At 48.5% G+C, this 19753-nt stretch overlaps 1 protein-coding gene across 14 annotated transcripts in view; it reads right to left on the bottom strand.

The window, feature by feature from the left end:
- The window catches only part of USP54 (ubiquitin specific peptidase 54), a 533711-nt gene that overhangs the window by 228974 nt on the left and 284984 nt on the right, over positions 1 to 19753 (bottom strand). For all 14 annotated transcript variants that reach the window (XM_029608960.1, XM_029608959.1, XM_029608954.1 and 11 more), the window contains 2 exons: positions 15677 to 15759; positions 5455 to 5560 (listed from right to left, as the gene is read on the bottom strand). In XM_029608960.1, the coding sequence (XP_029464820.1) occupies positions 5455 to 5560; positions 15677 to 15759 (189 nt within the window). The remainder of the gene's footprint in view (positions 1 to 5454; positions 5561 to 15676; positions 15760 to 19753) is intronic.

Genomic DNA, 19753 nt, shown 5'->3' on the forward strand with positions numbered 1-19753 from the left:
AAAGCTTCAGAGGGTGCTGCCTTATAAGCCTCAGTGGAGTCTCAGTATAGAGAATATCAAAGCCATACAGAAATAATGATGATGGATCAAGCTATATACACCCACTGATTATGAGTAAAAAATCTACCTGGAACAGACACGCAAAACTGTTATCAAAAAACTGAAACTTGCAAAAAGAACTCTGAAACACAGCCCCTTAACATAGAGGTTAACAGCTGAACAGATGAAAAAGATTAGCCAAGACAGGAGGGAAGTCGAGCAGTAAACCCCAAACTCCAAATTTCTGAGGGAGGGCGTCTGGACTGATCCATGGTACTACAGAAACGAAAATTAGCAGGTAAGGAATAATTTTCTTTTCCCTGTACGTACCAGGATCAGTCCAGACGGTGGGATGTACCAAAGCTTCCCTACAGAGGGTGGGCCCCTAAAAGCCCTGCTCAAACGACCCTGTCTCCAAAGTAGCCAGAGGTCGGCGACTGGAGCTGTAAGCGGTAGTGCCTTGCGAATGTATGCAGAGACTTCCAAGTCGCTGTACAACAGATCTCCTGGGCAGAGACGGACTGGCTTTCCGCCCAGGACGTAGCCTGAGAATGAAGAGAATGGGCTTTGAACCCCAGCGGGGGCTGTCTACCCGCCCCTATATATGTTGCTACAATTGCCTCCTTGAGCCAGCGAGCGATGGTTGTCTTTGTTGCCTTGGAACCTTTCTTTGGTCCCGACCAGAGGACAAAGAGATGATCTGAAAGACGAAAGTCATTGGTGGCCTCGAGGTAATGAATTAATATGCGCTTGACATCAAGTCTTCGAAGATCCCGTGAGTCATCCGTAGAAATGGAGGGTAATTCTACCTTCTGATTCAAGTGAAAGGCCGAAACCACCTTAGGGAGAAATGAAGGCACTGTGCGTAAGGACACACCGGAATCAGTGAAACGGAAGTAGGGTTCCCTGCATGATAACGCTTGTAGTTCGGAGACTCGATGTGCAGAACAGATGGCCACCAAAAAGACCGTTTTGAGAGTGAGGTCCGGCCAGGGTGAGGAGGACTAAATTGAGGCTCCAGGAGGGACAAGGAGTCTGGATCGGAGGCCTCAAGTGCTTTACTCCTCGAAGAAAATGAACTCTTCTCAGGGTGAGAGGACAAAGGCATGTGTTCCTGTAAACGAACCAAGGACCTCAGGGCTGCGACTTGGACCCGCAAGGAATTGTAGGCAAGTCCTTTGTCCAAACCGTCCTGAAGAAACTGGAGTATCTGAGGCACGGACGCCGACCTCGGGCGTGTAGAATGCGAGATGCACCAGGACTCAAAGACGTTCCAGACTCGCTCATAAGCGATGGAGGTTGATGTTTTCCTAGCTTTTAGGAGGGTCGTGACTACAGCTTCCGGATACCCCTGGCGTCGGAGCCGCCTCCTTTCAAAAGCCATGCCACAAGACAGAAGCGTTCTGCCTGGTCGAAAAATACTGGGCCTTGATGCAGTAGACGCAGCAAATGACCCAGGCGGAGTGGTCTGTCCACCGTCAGGTTGATCAGGTCCATTCCGGCGCTACGAGAACCACTGGACCCTGGTGTATCTCTATTCTTCGGAGAACCTTTCCCACTAGTGGCCACAGTGGGAACACGTAGAGAAGGAGATGACGAGGCCAAGGGAGGACCAGCGCATCTACGCCGTGGTCCCTTCTGCAGCTGAAAAATCACGGCACCTTGGTGTTGCGAGAGGTGGCCATAAGATCTAGGTGAGGGGTCCCCCAGCGATGGATGAGTAGCCTCATCGCCTCCCCGGAGAGTTCCCACTCCCCGGGGTCCAAACGTTGTCGACTCAGGAAGTCCGCCTGGATATTGTCCACACCCGCAATGTGGGAGGCTGCCAGGTGAGAGAGATTCATCTTTGCCCAAGACATCAGAAGATCCATTTCCAGGGAGACATGTCGACTCCTTGTGCCCCCCTGGCGGTTGATATACGCCACTGTGGTCGCGTTGTCTGATAATATCCTGACCGCCCGATGTTGAAAGAGAGGAAGAAATTGTTCCAGTGCCAGACATACTGCCCTCTTTTCCAGGCGATTGATGGGCCACATGGCTTGGGAATTTGTCCATAGACCCTGTGCAGATCTCGACTGGCAGACTGCCCCCCAGCCCGTCAGGCTGGCATCTGCGGTGACCACCACCCAGTCTGGCACCTCGAAGGCCATGCCCTGCGCCAGATGGAGCGGGTCCAGCCACCATAGGAAGCTGTCCCTGGTGAACTGGGGGAGTGGAAAGACGAGCTGGTAAGTCCTGGGACTCCGGTTTCCAGCAAGAGAGTAGTGCCCTTTGTAAGGGCCAGGTACGAGATCGATGGTGGATGCCATGGATCCCAGCAGCTGCAGGTAATCCTAGGCTGTGGGCGCTGGGAAAGTAGCGAAGCGATGCACCTGCTCCCGAATTGATTGCGCCCGATCCGAGCGCAGGTAGACCTTGCCCTTGGCTGTGTCGAAGCGCGCTCCCAGGAAATTGAAGGATGGAAGAAGAGTGCTCTTGGAGAAGTTGATGACCCAACCAAGGGATTGTAGAAGTTGCACCACCCGAGTGACCGCTGCATGCCCCTGTGCCAGTGTCTTGGCACGGATGAGTCAATCGTTGAGATATGGGTGAACCAAAATGCCTTCTCGTCTGAGGGCTGCCGCCACCATCACCATTACCTTGGAAAATGTTTGGGGCGCGGTCGCAAGACCGAACGGGAGGGCTTGGAATTGAAAATGCTGGCCCAGGATCTTGAAGCGGAGAAAACGCTGATGCGCTTTGAGAATGGGAATGTGTAGGTAAGCCTCTATCAGGTCCAGCGAGGCAAGAAATTCCCCTCTGTGGACTGCCGCTATCACTGACCGTAGGGTCTCCATCCGGAAATGTAGGACTTTGAGGGACTTGTTGACCATCTTGAGATCCAGTATCGGTCAGAAGGAGCCCTCCTTTTTGGGAACCACAAAATAGATTGAATAGTGTCCGGAACCCACCTCCTCGGGGGGTACTGGGATGATGGCCCCGAGAGCTAGGAGCCTGTTGAGAGTCTGGCGAACCACAAGCTGCTTGTGTGATGTTCTGCAGGGAGAGAAGAGGAACCTGTCTCTCGGGGGTCTTACAAATTCCAATACGTAACCTCACCTTAGGATGTCTAAAATCCACTGATCCGAGGTGATGTGGACCCACTCCTCGTAGAAGACTGAGATGCGCCCCCCAATCCTGGGGGTCGAGGAGTGGATCATTCTGGCATCATTGAGAGGACTTGGTGGGAGCCCCTTGGGCCACCCCGTCCCTGGTTGGTCTGCGGCCTTGAAAGGACCGAATCCACGACTGAGACCTGGAGGAAGGTGTCCTGGGTGTCATCTGTCTGGTGGTGTGGAGGAGGCGGCGCTGCGTCCGGAAACGGCTTCTGGAAGGGTTAAAGGACCTGGAAGATCTGGGTCGATCCTCAGGTAGCCGGTGTACCGCATTCTCACCGAGAAGCTTGATGATCTGGTCTAGATCCTTCCCGAAGAGAAACTTTCCTTTAAACGGAAGAGATCCTAGCCGCGCCTTGGATGATGGGTCCGCTGACCAGTTGCATAGCCACAGGAGGCGTCATGCCGAAACCACCGATCTAGCCAGTACTCGCAGCAGATCGTACAGGGCATCCGCTCCATAGGCGATGACCGCCTCCAGGCAGTCTGCCTGAGTGGCTTCCTCAGGTGGTAAAGCCTGAGAGGTCAAAAGTTGCTGAACCCAGCGAAGACCCGCACGCTGTGCAAGGAAACTACAGGTGGCCGCTCGGACCCCGAGGGCAGAAACCTCAAACACCTCTTTGAGATACACCTCCAGCTTCTGGTCCTGCAGATCCCGCAGGTCCGTGCCTCCAGTGACCGGAATAGTTGTACACTTCGTGACCGCCGATATTGCAGAGTCTACCTTCAGGACCTTGAGAACATCCAAGAAGTCCTCTGGAAGAAGGTAGAGCTTCTCCATCGCCCTGCTGACTTTCAGTGATGATTCGGGTGCATCCCATTCCCTAGCTAGCAGTTGCATGAAGGTAGGACGGGTAGCCTTCAGCTATCACCCCCAAGCAAGTTGGTTCTAAAGATCCTGGAAAAAGAAAATAATACACGACTTCTTACCCCAAAGAATCAGTCCTGAGAAGAGAGGAAAAAGAAGAAGCAGGCTAGCCCCAAAGGAGCAGAACTGTTTGCAAGTTCTGAGAAAGGCAGTGCCTGCTTTAAGTGAAACAAAAACCTTTTTTTTATTTTTTATTTTTTTTAAACTTGATCCATCAACAGAAGAGAAAACAAAACAGAAAGGGAGAAAGAATAAATCTCTTCAATCCCAGGGGAGCCCAGGCTCCCCTACTCCTATCTGCTGGAGTCAGAAAAATACTGAGACTCCACTGAGGGTGCACTGGCTTATAAGGCAGCACCCTCCGAAGCTTTGTTCTGACTCCATCTGCTGGACGGGGGACATAACCCACCGTTTGGACTGATCCTGGTACGTACAGGGAAATACCATTTTAGAAGGGGAAAAACTAGGAGTCACCAAGCAGGAAAGATATCTGGGGATCATCATTTCAGATGACCTCAAGGTAGCCAGTTAAGAAAATGAATTATATATTTGGGAGCATAAAGAGGTATCACTAGTAGGAAGAGGGAAATAGTACTACCCTAATACAGACCTCCAGTTAGACCCTACAGTGAATATTGGAGTCAATTTTCAAAGGGTTTATATGCTTCTAACCTTTGCAGTTAGACTCCTAAATTAGCCCTTTTGATAATTTACTAGGGCTAAATGCCTAAATTTTGGATTTTTGTTTTACTATGCTCCGAAATTTAGGAGCCTAAAAAGGTGGCTGCACAGGTGGATTAAGGATGGGGAAACAAAGGTAGTAGCTTAGCACTGATTTTCAGAACTAGGCATCTAACTTAGGAACCTAATTCTAGAAAAATGAATAACAGGCCTAAATTGAGGCCCTTACGTTTTGAACCTAAATGTATGTGAATTTTCAGTTGACAGGCCTGGGAAAAGGAAAGAGAAAATAAAATCTAAACTACAGACAGCACAAATCTGTGGCAACAGAGTAGATAGTTACAGACTGGATTTAAGCACAGGCAACATAGGCACATGTCTAGGATGCCAGGTTTGAAGGCACCCAAAGACTAGGATTCCCCTTGCTGTTCTTTGATTTTAGGGGGATGAAACCCCCCCATCCCTCATCATCTGCTTATGGGCACCATTATCTTAAATCCGTTCCTGGATAGTTACAAAGCAGTATACTGGGGCGACCTAGTGGTCCTTATGTGACAACATCTATGTTGCTAGACCCAGCCTATGTAGTATAAATGCTTTAGTTCATATAACTAGAATGCTTGAAAATGTATAGCTTGTGGGTGATACTGGCCATATTATTGTTACCTTTCTCACTTAAAAAAACAAGGATGCATGCATGAATATACTCACAGGACAGTTCCGAAGGTCACCCATCGTACTAGCTTTCTGCAACAGCTCTCCAAACATATCAGGAGTGGGCTTTTCTCGTCTTTCTAGCATACATATTGCCTGATTGCTATATGGTGGGTTTTGTTGGGGAAGGAGGGATGGGGCGAGGGAGATGGGAATTAAGGGGAGCAAAGGAACAAATGAAAGGGAGAAATTTTTTAAAAGAAAAAAGAAAAGGAAAAAGTGAGAACATTGCTGGAATTTGTAGCATTATAAAGACTGTTTGTAGGCTACCATGATCCATATTTAAGATAACAAAAAAACACAGACTGGAAAATTTTAAGTACAATGTTCTATCTCTCAGGAGAATAAAAGTCCTTCTCTTTGAAAATTAATGATATTACACTTTGTACTTCAGCAATGCATGTATGCTCTCTAAATTTATCATATAATAATCATATTTGTGCTGTTCAACAAATTTAGTTGAGAAAAATGTTCCACTCATCTCTTACACCATCATCGATAACATATGCAGTAAAAGGTATTTGAAGAATGATAATGGTGAATGACAAAGTTTAAGAAAGAGGGCAAAAAAGTTTGAATAGTGAGTTTTCAGGAATCTCAGCTTGAATTCTCTCTCACTTATTCCTATCAGTGCCATAAACAAGTCTGGTTTTTATGACATCTACAACAAATATGCATGAGATATCTCTGCATACAATGGAGGCAATGCATGCAAATATACCTCTATTTATTTGATTTATATTCCGCTTTTCGATATTTCAAAGCGGATTACATACTGTAATTCATTGTGGGTATCTGAAAAACAGATCTGTTAGCGGAACTTCAGGACTGGAGTTGTCTACCCAAGGTATAAGATATACCATGGGCTTGAAAAGGAGAGGCCTTACTTCCTTTCTCTCCCTTTCACCAGGGAAAACAAAGCTCTTAATCCTATCATATGCAAGATGAAAATTAACTGGGATTGTAACCCAATGACTGCAGCACAGAAGTGTGAGAACCCTGGAAAATCAGACTTAATTGTCCTCTCCACGACTTGCCATATATTAGTGAGTCTTACGTTCTTGAGGAAGAAACCTTATAACCAAATTAATTACCCTTTATAGCCCTATGTATAATTACAGCACTTTATCAAAAGGAAGGACTATAATGAAAGTCATTTTTATAGGCAAAACGGCATTTTAACAGTGGAAATGAGTTGCTTGAAAATTTCCCACCCTTAATGTGGATAAAATTATTTACATTGCTTTACAATCTGTGTAATTTTATCTGCATTGATAGGAGGCATTCCTGAATGCATGTTTAGGTTGGGGAAGGGAAGTAACACACCTTTTCAAATCTTTGTGCATTTTTTTCCAAAGGAAAGTCCCTATAGAAAAAGCAATCGCAAATCTCTGCAAGTACTTTTTTCCTGGGCAATAATCAAAGCAAAAAACTATCTGCTTAGTTTTCCTTTGATTACTGGTGCAAACTTTGTAGGTAAAACATACCTGCATTGTTTGCATTAATGTGGGCAGTTGGATTCTTGCCCTCAAAATTGGTTGTTTCATTTTCTCATGGCAGCCAAAGACATTGACTCCTTAGCAACTTGTCTTGACCAGGTTGAAAGTATAAATGTTGAGATTACTTACCTGATAATCTCCTTTTCCTTAGTGTATGCAGATGGACTCAAAACAAGTGGGAATAGTGTGCTCGTGCTAGCAGTTGGAGACGGATCTGACGTCAGCACGGGTACATATACCCCCACAGGAAGTGTAGCAAATCAGTAATCTTCCTTGCAAAGCTTTTATGGATATATGTGTGACTGACCGATCGATTAAATGAACAGGATTAACCTGACCAATTGATGGTAGCTGGAGACCGCCAGTGTACTCAGCTGGAAGGCGTCGACACCCGGCAGGGTGGATGCCCTATATAAGAAAACATGTCTTACCGTGAGTTGGTGAATCCCCATGTATACCGGCAGCCGGGCGGGATGCTGAGTCCATCTGCATACACTAAGGAAAAGGAGATTATCAGGTAAGTAATCTCAACATTTCCTAGCGTGTAGCAGATGGACTCAAAACCAGTGGGATATACAAAAGCTACTCCCGGACTGGGCGGGAGGCTGCCCGAGGACCGTTTAGGATTGCCCTCGCAAATGCTGTATCCTCCCTGGCCTGGACGTCCAGACGGTAGAATCTGGAGAAGGTATGGAGGGAGGACCACGTCGCCGCTTTACATATCTCTGCAGGCGACAGCATCCTAGTTTCTGCCCAAGAGGCCGATTGCGCTCTGGTAGAATGAGCCTTGACCTGTAGAGGTGGTGGTTTTCCTGCCTCTACGTAGGCCGCCTTGATAACTTCTTTAATCCAGCGGACGATGGTTGGCCGTGAGGCCGCTTCCCCTTGCTTCTTCCCGCTGTGCAGGACGAACAGGTGGTCCGTCTTTCGTACTGCTTCTGATATTTCCAGGTATCTGGACAGTAGTCTGCCGATGTTGAGATGGCGTAGCATTCGACCTTCTTCCGACTTCTTCAAACCTTCCGTGGTAGGCAAGGATATGGTTTGGTTGAGGTGAAAGTGGGAGACCACTTTGGGTAAAAATGAAGGAACCGTGCGAAGATGGATAGCCTCTGGAGTGATCCTGAGAAACGGATCACGGCAGGACAATGCTTGTAGCTCTGAGATGCGGTGTGCTGAACACACAGCCAGCAAGAACACCATCTTCAAGGTTAACAAACAGAGAGACAGGCCTCGAAGGGGCCTGAAGGCGGATCCCGCTAGAAATTCCAATACTAGGTTGAAGTTCCACAAGGGCACTGGCCACTTCAGTGGCAGGCGAATGTGTTTAACTCCTTTCAGGAAACGTGAAACGTCTGGGTGTTTGGCAATGGAGTTGCCGTCACTCCTGGGACCGTAGCAAGACAGCGCTGCTACCTGAACCTTGATGGAGCTGAGGGACAGACCCTTCTGAAGTCCATCTTGTAGGAAGTCCAAAATGATAGGGATCTTAGCGGCATGTGAATTGGTGCTGTGAGAGTCGCACCAGGCTTCAAAAACTCTCCAGATCCTGATATATGTCAGTGATGTGGAGAACTTGCATGCTCGGAGAAGTGTATCTATTACCGGCTCAGAGTATCCTCTTTTCTTCAGTCTAGCCCTCTCAATGGCCAGACCGTAAGAGAGAATTGAGCTGGATCCTCGTGGAGGATGGGGCCTTGCCGTAGCAGGTCACTGTATGGAGGCAGAGGTAGAGGGTTCCCTGCCAGTAGTCTTCTCATGTCTGCGTACCAGGGTCTTCTTGGCCAGTCCAGGGCCACTAGAAGAACCAGGCCTCGGTGCCGCTGAATCCTGTGTACAATGGCGCCCAGCAGGGGCCATGGAGGAAAGGCGTATAGCAGGATCCCCTGAGGCCACGGCTGTACCAGGGCATCGATCCCCTGGGCTCGAGGATCCCACCTGCGGCTGAAATATCTGGGAACTTGAGCGTTGGACCTGTCCGCTAATAGGTCCATGGCTGGCGTCCCCCATTGATCCACAATTATCTGAAAAGCTGTGGGCGACAGCTGCCATTCCCCCGGATTTAGGCTTTCTCTGCTGAGGAAGTCTGCCGTGGTGTTGTCCTTCCCGGCGATGTGGACGGCAGAGATGTCCTGGAGATTTGCTTCTGCCCAAATCATCAGGGGAGTTATCTCTAGGGACACTTGTTGGCTTCTGGTTCCGCCCTGTCAGTTGATGTATGCCACCGTGGTGGCGTTGTCTGACATCACTCTGACCGCTCTGTTGCGAAGTCTGTGGGCAAATCGCAGGCACGCTAGCCTGACTGCCCGTGCCTCTAGTCGGTTGATGTTCCACCTTGACTCTTCTCTGGTCCACCGCCCTTGGGCGGTGAGCTCCTCACAGTGTGCTCCCCATCCGTTCAGGCTGGCATCTGTGGTGAGCAGGATCCAGGTTGGGGAGGACATTCTTGACCCCCAGCTCATGTGGCCGGGCTGCAACCACCACCGTAGCTGATTCCGCACTCTGGCCGGTAGACATAGGTGTATGGTGTAGTTCTGTGATCGTGGGCTCCATCGAGATAGGAGGGCGCGTTGCAATGGTCTCATATGAGCCCGCGCCCATGGCACCACCTCCAGAGTGGATGCCATGAGGCCGAGGACCTGTAGGTAATCCCGAGCTGTGGGCCAGCTGGCCCACAGACCGAGGACCTGTAGGTAATCCCGAGCTGTGGGCCAGCTGGCGCTCAGCAGGACCTGCAGATGATTCCGGAGTTTTGACTTTCTCTTGGAGGTCAGGCTGACCTTGTCTTCTTGGGTGTCGAATTGGACCCCTAGGTATTCCAGCGACTGGGACGGCTGTAGGGAGCTCTTGTTTATGTTGACTACCCATCCGAGGCTTTCCAGAAGAGCTATAACTCTGTTGGTTGCCCGGTGGCTCTTCTCCGGTGACTTTGCCCTGATCAGCCAATCGTCCAGGTAGGGATGGACGAGAATTCCTTCCTTACTGAGTGCCGCCGCCACTACTACTATGCCGTTGGTAAAGATCCGCGGCGCGGTGGCTAACCCGAAGGGTAAAGCTCGGAACTGGAAGTGCCGATTCAGGACTTTGAAGCGTAAATAGCGCTGGTGATCCCGATGGATTGGGATATGTAAATAGGCTTCCGACAGATCTAGGGAGGTGAGAAACTCCCCTGGCTGTACTGAATTCTTGATAGACCGTAGAGTTTCCATGCGAAAGCTGGGGACCCGTAGGTGTCAGTTGACTGACTTGAGGTCCAGGACGGGCCTGAAAGTGCCCTCCTTCTTGGGTACTATGAAATAAATGGAATAATGCCCAGAATTTCTCTCTCCTGCAGGTACTGGGATTATGGCTTTTAGGGCCAGGAGCCTCTGTAAGGTCACGTCTAATGCTGCTTTCTTGAGCGGTGAACAAGGAGATTCCACAAACTTGTCCGGCGGAAGCCGAAGAAAATCCAGGTAATATCCTTCTCGGATGATGGCGAGGACCCACTGGTCCGAAGTGATCTCGACCCACCTGCGGTAGAAGAGGGTTAGCCTGCCCCCTATGGCTGCTACCCCCGGATGGGTCGGCTGATTGTCATTGTGGGTTACGGCCGGGGCCAGAACCCGAGCCGGTTCTCTTCTTGTTGTGCTTAGTCTGAAAGGTCTGGTTCCTGGCCTGAGAACGAGGTGCTTGATAGCGAGTCCTGTAAGGGTTGAAGCGCTGGGAGTTTCTACCTCTGGATGGTCTAGAAAAAGAACGCTGGCTCCTCCTCGACCTGTCTTCTGGTAGATGGGGTAATGGAGAGGCACCCCATTTAGTAGCCCAGTTCTCGAGATCGCTGCCGAAGAGTAGGGAACCCTTAAAGGGCATTCTTGTGAGGCGCATCTTGGAGGACGAGTCGGCCGCCCAATTACGTAGCCAAAGCTGTCTCCTGGCTGCCACTGAGGATGACACTCCCTTGGCTGCCGTACGGACGGGGTCGGAGGCTGCGTCAGTGAGAAATGCGAGAGCTGATTCCATGTCTTCTCCTGGGGCATTGTTTCTAGCTTGCGATAAACAGGAACGCGTCACCACGGTGCAGCAGGTCGTGATTCGTAGAGACATGGCTGCTACCTCAAAGGCTTGTTTCAGAATGGTGTCCATGCGCCGGTTATGCATATCCTTGAGGGCCGCTCCCCCCTCCACCGGAATGGTGGTGTGCTTCACTATTGCGTTAACTATGGTGTCTACCTTGGGGCACGCCTGCAGCTCCTTGGACGAAGGATCCAGAGGGTACATGCCTGACAAGGCCCAACCCCCTTTGAATGAGGCCTCCGGTGCATTCCATTCCAGATCGATTAGTTGCTGTGCTGCTTGTAGGAGGGGAAAATGGTGGGCCGTTTGGCGCAGGCCTTCTAACAGGGGGTTCATTTTGGGGTCCCCTGGGGCGTCGTGGCCCGGAATGGCCAGTTCTGATAGGCATTGGGAGACCAGGCCTGGAAGATCTTCTTTCCGAAAGAAGCGTCTCATGGTCCGATATGGTTCTATCTCCGAGGGAAGTTCACCCTCCTCGGGGGGCTCCTCGTTTTCCTCGGAGTAATCCGAATCCCCATAATTGGGGCTGTCGGGTGGCGAGTGGCTGCACCTAGGTCTCGAGGGTCCAGGGGCCGGATCAACCGGAACGGAAAGACCCATTCGAGGAGCAGACTGCATCTGGACAAAGGCGTGAATTCCCTTGAATAATTCCACCCAGGAAAGCGAAGCCGGATCTGGCCGTAGGGGCACCAGGTCTCTCGGGTTCCCTGGCTGCTCGCCACGGCCTGCTAAGTCCGGAGTGTTCCCCGAGGAACCGCTGGGCTGGGACCGGTCCTGTCCTGGAACTCCCATGGCCTCCTCACATTGGGCACATAGTGAGTCTGCTTCCTCGCTCTGTGTGGCTCTGAGGTTGCATGCTGAGCAGAGGCTTAGAGCTCTCATGCCTGATTCTGGAGGTGCCGGCTCTGCGGACGCAGGGGCTCTCTTATGCTCCTTTCCCCGAAATTGGTGCCGCCTAATGATGTGCGCCTATCAAGTGCGCTGAACAGCATGCACCTAGAACGGGCGTCTTATAAATGTGCGCCTATGAACGGGCGTCTTATAATGTGCGCCTATGAACGGGCATCTTATAACGTGCGCCTATCGCGTGCGCTAACAACGTGCGCCTATCGCGTGCGCTAACAACGTGCGCCTATCGCGTGCGCTAACAACGTGCGCCTATCGCGTGCGCTCAACAATGTGTGCCTATCGCGTGCGCTTAGCAATGTGCGCCTATCGCGTGCGCTAACAACGTGCGCCTATCGCGTGCACTTAGCAATGTGCGCCTAGTTGGCTAAGGCGATTAGGCAGGCAAAACGGCGACCTCCTTGGTGGGGCTGCCTCGTAGGCAGGCCCAGTTAGTCCGCACTTCCTCGGAGACCAAGTAAAGATGTACGTCTTACCTTGTCTTCGGCGCTTCCCGGCTGCGACCCGGGCGGTCTCCGGCTGCAGGGGGAGAGGGTGAGTACCTTCACCACCGCGCTTGAGGAAGTGCACCCGCTGCCTCTGGGCTGCGCCCGAACTTGTCTCGCTCGGGGGCCAAGTCCATGCCGGGACCGAGGCTGCCTCTAGGCCGCGCCCGAACTCGTCTCGCTTGGGGGCCAAGCCGCGCCCGAGCCCTTCTCACTCGGGGGCTAGGTCCCTGCCGCGAACCGGCCACCGGACTGAGGCTCTTACCTCCGAGGGACCACGGAAGTCAGCTCGGGAAACTCAACTGGGGGAGTGACCGACTGGTATCACCGCAGGAGTGCGGGGCTCATCTTCAGTAGGTTTCTTCTATGAATTTAGTCGTTAGAATTTGGAAACACGCTCAGCGAGCGTGAGGTAGCTCCAAACTGCTTTGGAGACTGAAATTACTGATTTGCTACACTTCCTGTGGGGGTATATGTACCCGTGCTGACATCAGATCCGTCTCCAACTGTTAGCACGAGCACACTATACCCACTTGTTTTGAGTCCATCTGCTACACGCTAGGAAATGATTGGTTAGTCATATTTTTCACCTGTTTACTGAGGCACTGATCTCACTTCAAATGGATTTATTAAAGTTTCTTAGTGATTTTAATTTGCATGTCCATGTTGTTCCATTTCCTCCCTCTTGTAAGAATTTCCTGGTCCCCATGTCAGCACTTGGCTGGAAACAGATGATCCATGTCCCTATTCATCACACAAGAAATGCTCTGGATCTAGTGTTCCTGAATACTTCTTGTATTGGGTCACATTTCTGGAAATATTCCTGTGGAGTTTCCATGGTCTGATCATGTTCTGATTAAGATCGAATTGTTAGTACTAATCAACTCCTCCTCTCTTTGAACAAATAGTTTCTTATGAAAAATGGTGAAGTTGATATTGATTAACTTAGAGCCCCAACTGCTTTATAGACTGGATTACACATATTCCAGATGTAGAAGCTGATGTGTGTAGGTGAAGAGATTCTTTAAGAGATACTTTGGATAATACTGCTCCCTCGAAACCATGTACGTTCTCATGTCATGCCCTGGTTTTCTCAAGAGGTCAAGCCCGCCAAAAATCTTCTAGGTCCCCTTACTCTGAGTGTCTAGAATAGTAAAGAATGTTTGTTCAAAAACAAAAAAGCAATACTATTCTAGTCATATTTTGTATGGTGAAGCTCATCTTGACAAGACTTCTAATAACCCTACTAGTTGTGATGCAGTCGCCCACTTCTTTCAAGAGAAAGTGGCTAACATCCGCTTGAATTTCCTGAAAGACCCTAGCTCTCAGATGTTATTAATGGATGCAGTCATAGATCGCAGGGAGAGTTTCTCTCCAATGTCTCCTGAAGATATCTCCCAGTGTATTGCCTCGCTGAGTAATGCTTTCTGTCCTATGAATACTTGCTCAATTAGTTTTATGAAATCTCTTCGCACAGATTTAGCAGATTTCATCTCAAACAGTCAATACATTTTTGACTGAAGAAGCTGTCTACCTTGAAACAAGCTTCTTTTTGGCCCTTACTAAATAGTCATCTCTCGATCCCTCTGTATTGTCCAGTTATCTTCCTATCTTTTTGCTTCCTAACCTTAGAAGGAATATTGAATAGTCTGTTTTGAAACAAATGCAGGATCTTAGATTATTTTCAGTTTGGATTCTGTCTACTTCAGAGGACTAAAACCCTGATGGCTCTAGACTGCAGTTTTGATGCAGTCTAGAGCCATCAGACTGCAAGTTTATTCTTGCTTTCTTGAATTTTTCATTTTCATTTGAAACCTTCAACCATGCTATTCTTCTTTCTAGACTATGCAATCTTGGCCTTTCACAGTATTAAAATGATGTGCCTCTTTTCTGGAAAACCATCTTCATCAACCTTTTTTCTCCTTGATAAGGCAGTGGCTTCAGCGGTCCATGCTTTCCACTATACTTTTTAACATTTATATTTCTCCTCTTTATAAGGTACTTGCTACTCAGGGAGTAGATAATTGGCTTTACGCCAATAATATTCATTTTTTGTGACCTTTTTTTTTTGTAATGATCCCTCTGATATGGTCGCATATTGCTTAGCTTCTATTAGACAATGTGTAGCTGTTATTAAACTTGCACTAAAATTTAGAGAAGGCAAAAATCATGGTTTTGGAAAGATTTATGTTTGATTTCTTTCCTTCTAGTTTTCTAGACTGTGTCATTCCTATTTCTTCCCATGCTCATAATCTAGGAGTGATTTTTGACCCTGAACTTTCATGCCCAAGTGGACATAATTGTCAAAAATGCCTTTCTCAAATTATGCTCATAAAGGAAACTGAAGCGTTGTTTTTAGAGCTAAATTTTCAAATGGTATTTCAGTCTTTGGTACTTTCTTCTCTAGACTATTGTAATTTTGTTTATTTGAGTCTTCCTACTTCAACTGTTAGAGCACGGCAGATCATTCAAAATGCTGCTGCAAGGCTTATCTCTGGTACCAGGATAACAGATCACATCTCCTCTGTATTGTCCTCTCTTCATTGGCTTCTGAGCCAGAACTGGATTGGGTTTAAGATCCTAATGTTAATCCAGAAAGCTCTGAGCTCGGATGCACCCAAATGTTTCAGCTCTCTTTTCAAAATGTATAGACTTATCTTGGTCTCTTAGATCATTGCTTAATGTTGCCTCTATCAGACTGGCACACCTTGCAGAAAGAAGAGGCAGAACGTTCGCAGTGACAGGACCAATTTTTTGAAATGCTCTCTGAGTGAGCCTCTAAGAGTAGAATTCTACCTTAAGATTTTGTTGAAACATTTAAAATCCTTTTTATTCATTCAGGCTTTTGGGCAGCAGGGCTGAAGTGTTGGAGCCTTTTGTCTCCACTCACTGCTGCAGTTTCTTTATGGATTTGCTCAGCAAAGGGAAATATGTTAAGTTTCTTGGTAGTACAACTCACTAATTTTGTCATCTAATGCAGCAACATCTGTTATTTGTTGATTTTATGTTTATTCTTCTAGATGTTTACCTTGTTCCCTGCATTTAACCCTGGATGTAATTTTTTAAATTAATTAAATTACAATGAACAAAAAAATCAACCATTACTTCTTAGGAATCTATGCTACAGTGATGGTTTAAAAAAGATGGAGAACTAATACAGCTACTACAGTATTAAAAATGTCTGTCAATGAGGCATTAATTTATGCACTAGTACTGCTGTCACTATTTGAAATTGCTGACATTTCTCATCAGTTAATATAAGCCAAGGCTTACCAGAGTGCAGTAGTGGAGATGTAGTGCACCATCTGGATGAAAGGTAGTGGGTCAGATGTAGCACCACAGCTGGTACAGACACACTAAATAGGAAGAGAAAAAAAAAAAAGGAAAATTCAAAATCTATAGCAGCTTTATCCAGTTCCATGTTTCCACCTCCTTATTCACGGTCACACCCAGCTAACACTTGGCCAATATCAAGCTGTTAAACAGTTTCTAGAGATTCAGAATCCTTACAAAGGGAATAGCATGCTAAAAATTTGCAAAATCATGCGAAAGAACAGAAAAAGTCTTCCTGTTTCATACTTCAAAATTAAATCACATATGGATGAGCCCAGTGAACTCTCACAGGACAATGCAAAAATCTGAGCATTAAAACTGTGCACTACAGTTCAGCACAGTTTCCTAATGCATAGGCACATTTTTTTTTTACTCCCAATGCAGTAAGCTAACTGTATGCTAGTTCATCAGAAGTTAAAACGTGCTCGCCCAGTTAAATGTGCGTTCAGCATGGCTGAATGTACATTTTAACTTGAGAGAAGAGGGGGATGAGTAAGCTGCCAATGAGAAAATTCCGCCACCAGTTAGCCAGATATGTCAGTAATTCTCCAGCTGTCTGGCGTAGATTGTAGGTCAGCAGTTATCTGTTACCTAGCAAGACAGGCTACTACTTAATCAGATAAGTACTTAATTATCCGGCTAACTATTTATTTGGTTAATCTGTGGCAAACCCACCAAATAGCTAAATACTGAGGTTTACGCCCACAAAAAGGAAAATTGGTTCTAACTTGCTAATTTTCATTCCTGTAATATCACAGATCAGTCCAGACAAGTGGGTTTTGCATCCCTACCAGCAGATGGAGGCAGAGAAACAAAACTTTGAGGCACTGCTACATAACAGAGAGTGCCACCTGCAGCCTCTTCAGTACTGACCTGTACTCTAAGCCAAGATGTGTCCCTAAAACCCCTCTCCTGGGCGAACAGGGAAACAGATAGGGTTGGAAATCCCCCAAAACTGGAGCCAAAAACACTCCCAAAAAACTAAATTTGAAAAACCCAAACCACGATCAAAAACTGCCTACATACTCTGAAAAGCAAACAACTTGAACCACCAGTTGACAAAAACCACAGTCTTTCGACAGTGATGGGCTGGGTCTCTGGACTGATCTGTGGTATTACAGGTATGAAAATGAGCAGGTAAGAACCAATTCTCCTTTCCTGAACATACCCAGATCAGTCAAGACAAGTGGGATGTACCCAAGCACCCGTAGACTGGCCAGGAACCTGAAAGACCTGCACGCAGAACACTCTCACCAAAGGACATTTCTTCCCACGCCTGCACATCCAAGCAGTAATGTCTGGTGAAAATATGCAGTGAGGACCATGCCATCGCCCTACAAATCTCCTGAGGTGACAGCAACTGACATTCCGCCCAGGAAGTGGCCAGCGATCTTGTGGAATGCGCCTTCAGTCCCACTGGAACTTGATGGCCCATACAAATATAGGCCATGCAAATAGCCTCCTTCAACCAACGGGAAATGGTAGCCTTAGAGACCTTCTCTCCCTTCTACCTGCTCCCATACAGGACAAAAAAGGTGATCAGAGCACAGGAAACTATTTGTCATCTCCAGATAACATTCAGAGTACTCCTCACATCTGAAAGATGCAGCTCCCTGTCTCTCGCGGAATCCTTAGATCACTCCGGGAAAGCTGGAAGGTCTACTGTCTGATCAACATGAAAGGAGAGCACCACTTTAGGCAAAAAGGAGGGGACAGTCTGCAAGGAAACCCTGTCAATGGAAATCTGCAGAAAGGGATCCCTGCAAGATAGAGTCTGTAACTTTGAAACCCATCTGGCCAAATAGATGGTCACTAGGAACACTGACTTCAGAATTAAGTCCTTCATCGTCGCTCTCTTCAAAGGCTCAAACGGAGCCCCACACAAAACACGCAAGACCAGATAAAGGCTCCAATCTGGGCATAACTTCTGAACTGGAGGTCACAAATGCTTGACTCCTTTTAAACGAACCACATTCAAAAGCTAGGCCAATGACCTCCCTTGCCCTTTGCCCTGAAAAGCGCCCAATATAGATACCTGAATGCGAATAGAACTATAGGCGAGACCCTTAGACAAGCCCTGTTGCAAAAATTCCAAGGTAAGAGGAACCTCCACTGACAGGGGATCCACCTGTCTCTGAAGGCACCAAGACTCAAACGCCCTCAGACCCGATCATAATCCAAGGAAGTGGCAGGTTGACGAGCCTGGAGAAGCGTGGAGATAACCTGAGCTGAATAACCTTTCAGGCACAGCCATCGCTTCTCAAAAGCCAAGCCACGAGACAAAAGTGATCCTCCCGATCCAAAAATATGGGACCCTGACGCAGCAACTTTGGCAGATGAGCCAGGGCCTGTCCACAGCCAGATACACTAAATCTGCAAACCACGGATATCACGGCCACATGAGTGCCACTAGCACCACGGAACCAGAATGTGCTCCATTCACTTCAGAATTCGACTGACCAGAGGCCAAGGAGGAAACATGTACAGCAGAATCCCAGGCCAAGGGCACACTAGATCATCCAGACCCACCAAACTGACCTCTCTTCTGTGACTGAAAAGCTTCTCTGTCTGTGTGTTGACCCGCGTCGCCATGAGATCCAGCTGGGGAACACCCTATCTGGCACAAATGCGGTTCCAAGTCTCGTGGGACAACTCCCACTCCCTCGAGTCCAGCTGCTGTTTGCTGAGAAAATCTGCCTGTATGTTTTCCACTCCGTGACATGTGAGGCTGCTACAGCCTCAAGATGGTGCTCTGCCTACAAGAACAAACGCCGTGCCTCCAGAGCTACAGCCCAACTCTTCGTCCCACCTTGACGGTTGATGTTCGCCATCGTTATCACATTGTCCGCCCCCTGACCAAGGGAAGAAAAACCTGCAGGGCCAGACGAACCGCCCTTCTCTCTAGGCGATTGATGGACCAGACTTTCTCTCTCTCAGTGACCAGAGACCTTGCGCCATCCCATCCAAACACACCGGCCCCCAATCACTGAGACTTGAATCCGTTGTGACCACCACCCAGTCAAGGGGTTCCAGGTCCATTCCCTTCCTCAGATTTCGCCAAGACAGCCACCAAGAGAGACTGGACCTGGATTCTCGCAGCAGGGGCAATGGCAGATGGTATTTTTACGACAATGGATCCCACGTGGACAACAGAGCGCGCCGAAGAGGTCTCATGTGCGCAAATGCCCATGGAACCAAATCCAACGTGGATGCCATGGACCCGAGCACTTGCAAGTAATCCCAAGCCATCGGTAATGCAAGACGTTCATCACCCACTGAAGCAACCTCTTGCACTCCCCTCCTCAGACTTTGCTCGAATGAGCCAATCGTCCAGGTACAGATGAACCAGAACTCCCTCCTTGCATAGAGCCACAGCCACCACCACCATCACCCTGGTGAAGGTTTGTGGCACCGTCGCCATGCCGAAAGGAAGAGCCCAAAACGGAAAATGCTGACCCAGCACCATGAAGCGAAGAAACTTCTGATGGTCCAGCCAAATCGGGATATGAAAATATGCCTCAGTCAGCTCCAGGGTCACCAGGAGCTCTCCTTTGCAGACTGCTGCTACCACCATGCGCAGTGTCTCCATATGAAAACGCGGCACCCAAAGGGCCCTGTTCACCTTCTGCAGGTCAAGAATGGGAGGAATGGTACCCTCCTTCTTGGAAATCACGAAGTAAATGGAGTGCCTGCTCTGCCCTTGGTCCTCCCGGGACACGGGCACTATGGCATGCATATCCAGTAGCTTTTGCAGTGTCCCCCATACAATCTCCTGCTTGCTTCGAGAAACCATGAGACTTGAGAAAGGCCTCCGTGACTGGGCACAAAAACTTGAGAGCGTAGCCATCTCTTATGACATCCAGTACCCAATGGTCCGAGGTAATGTTGGCCCACTCCTCGTAAAGGCTGGACAATCTGCCCCCTACGGCTTCTACGCAGGAGTGGGTGACCTGGTTTTATTGTGTTGACTTTCCTCCACCGGCCCTTTGACCGGCACCATCTCTGGAACCTCTGCGG

The sequence above is a fragment of the Rhinatrema bivittatum genome, chromosome 7 (genome assembly GCF_901001135.1).
Source record: "Rhinatrema bivittatum chromosome 7, aRhiBiv1.1, whole genome shotgun sequence".
In the NCBI taxonomy this organism is placed as follows: domain Eukaryota; kingdom Metazoa; phylum Chordata; class Amphibia; order Gymnophiona; family Rhinatrematidae; genus Rhinatrema; species Rhinatrema bivittatum.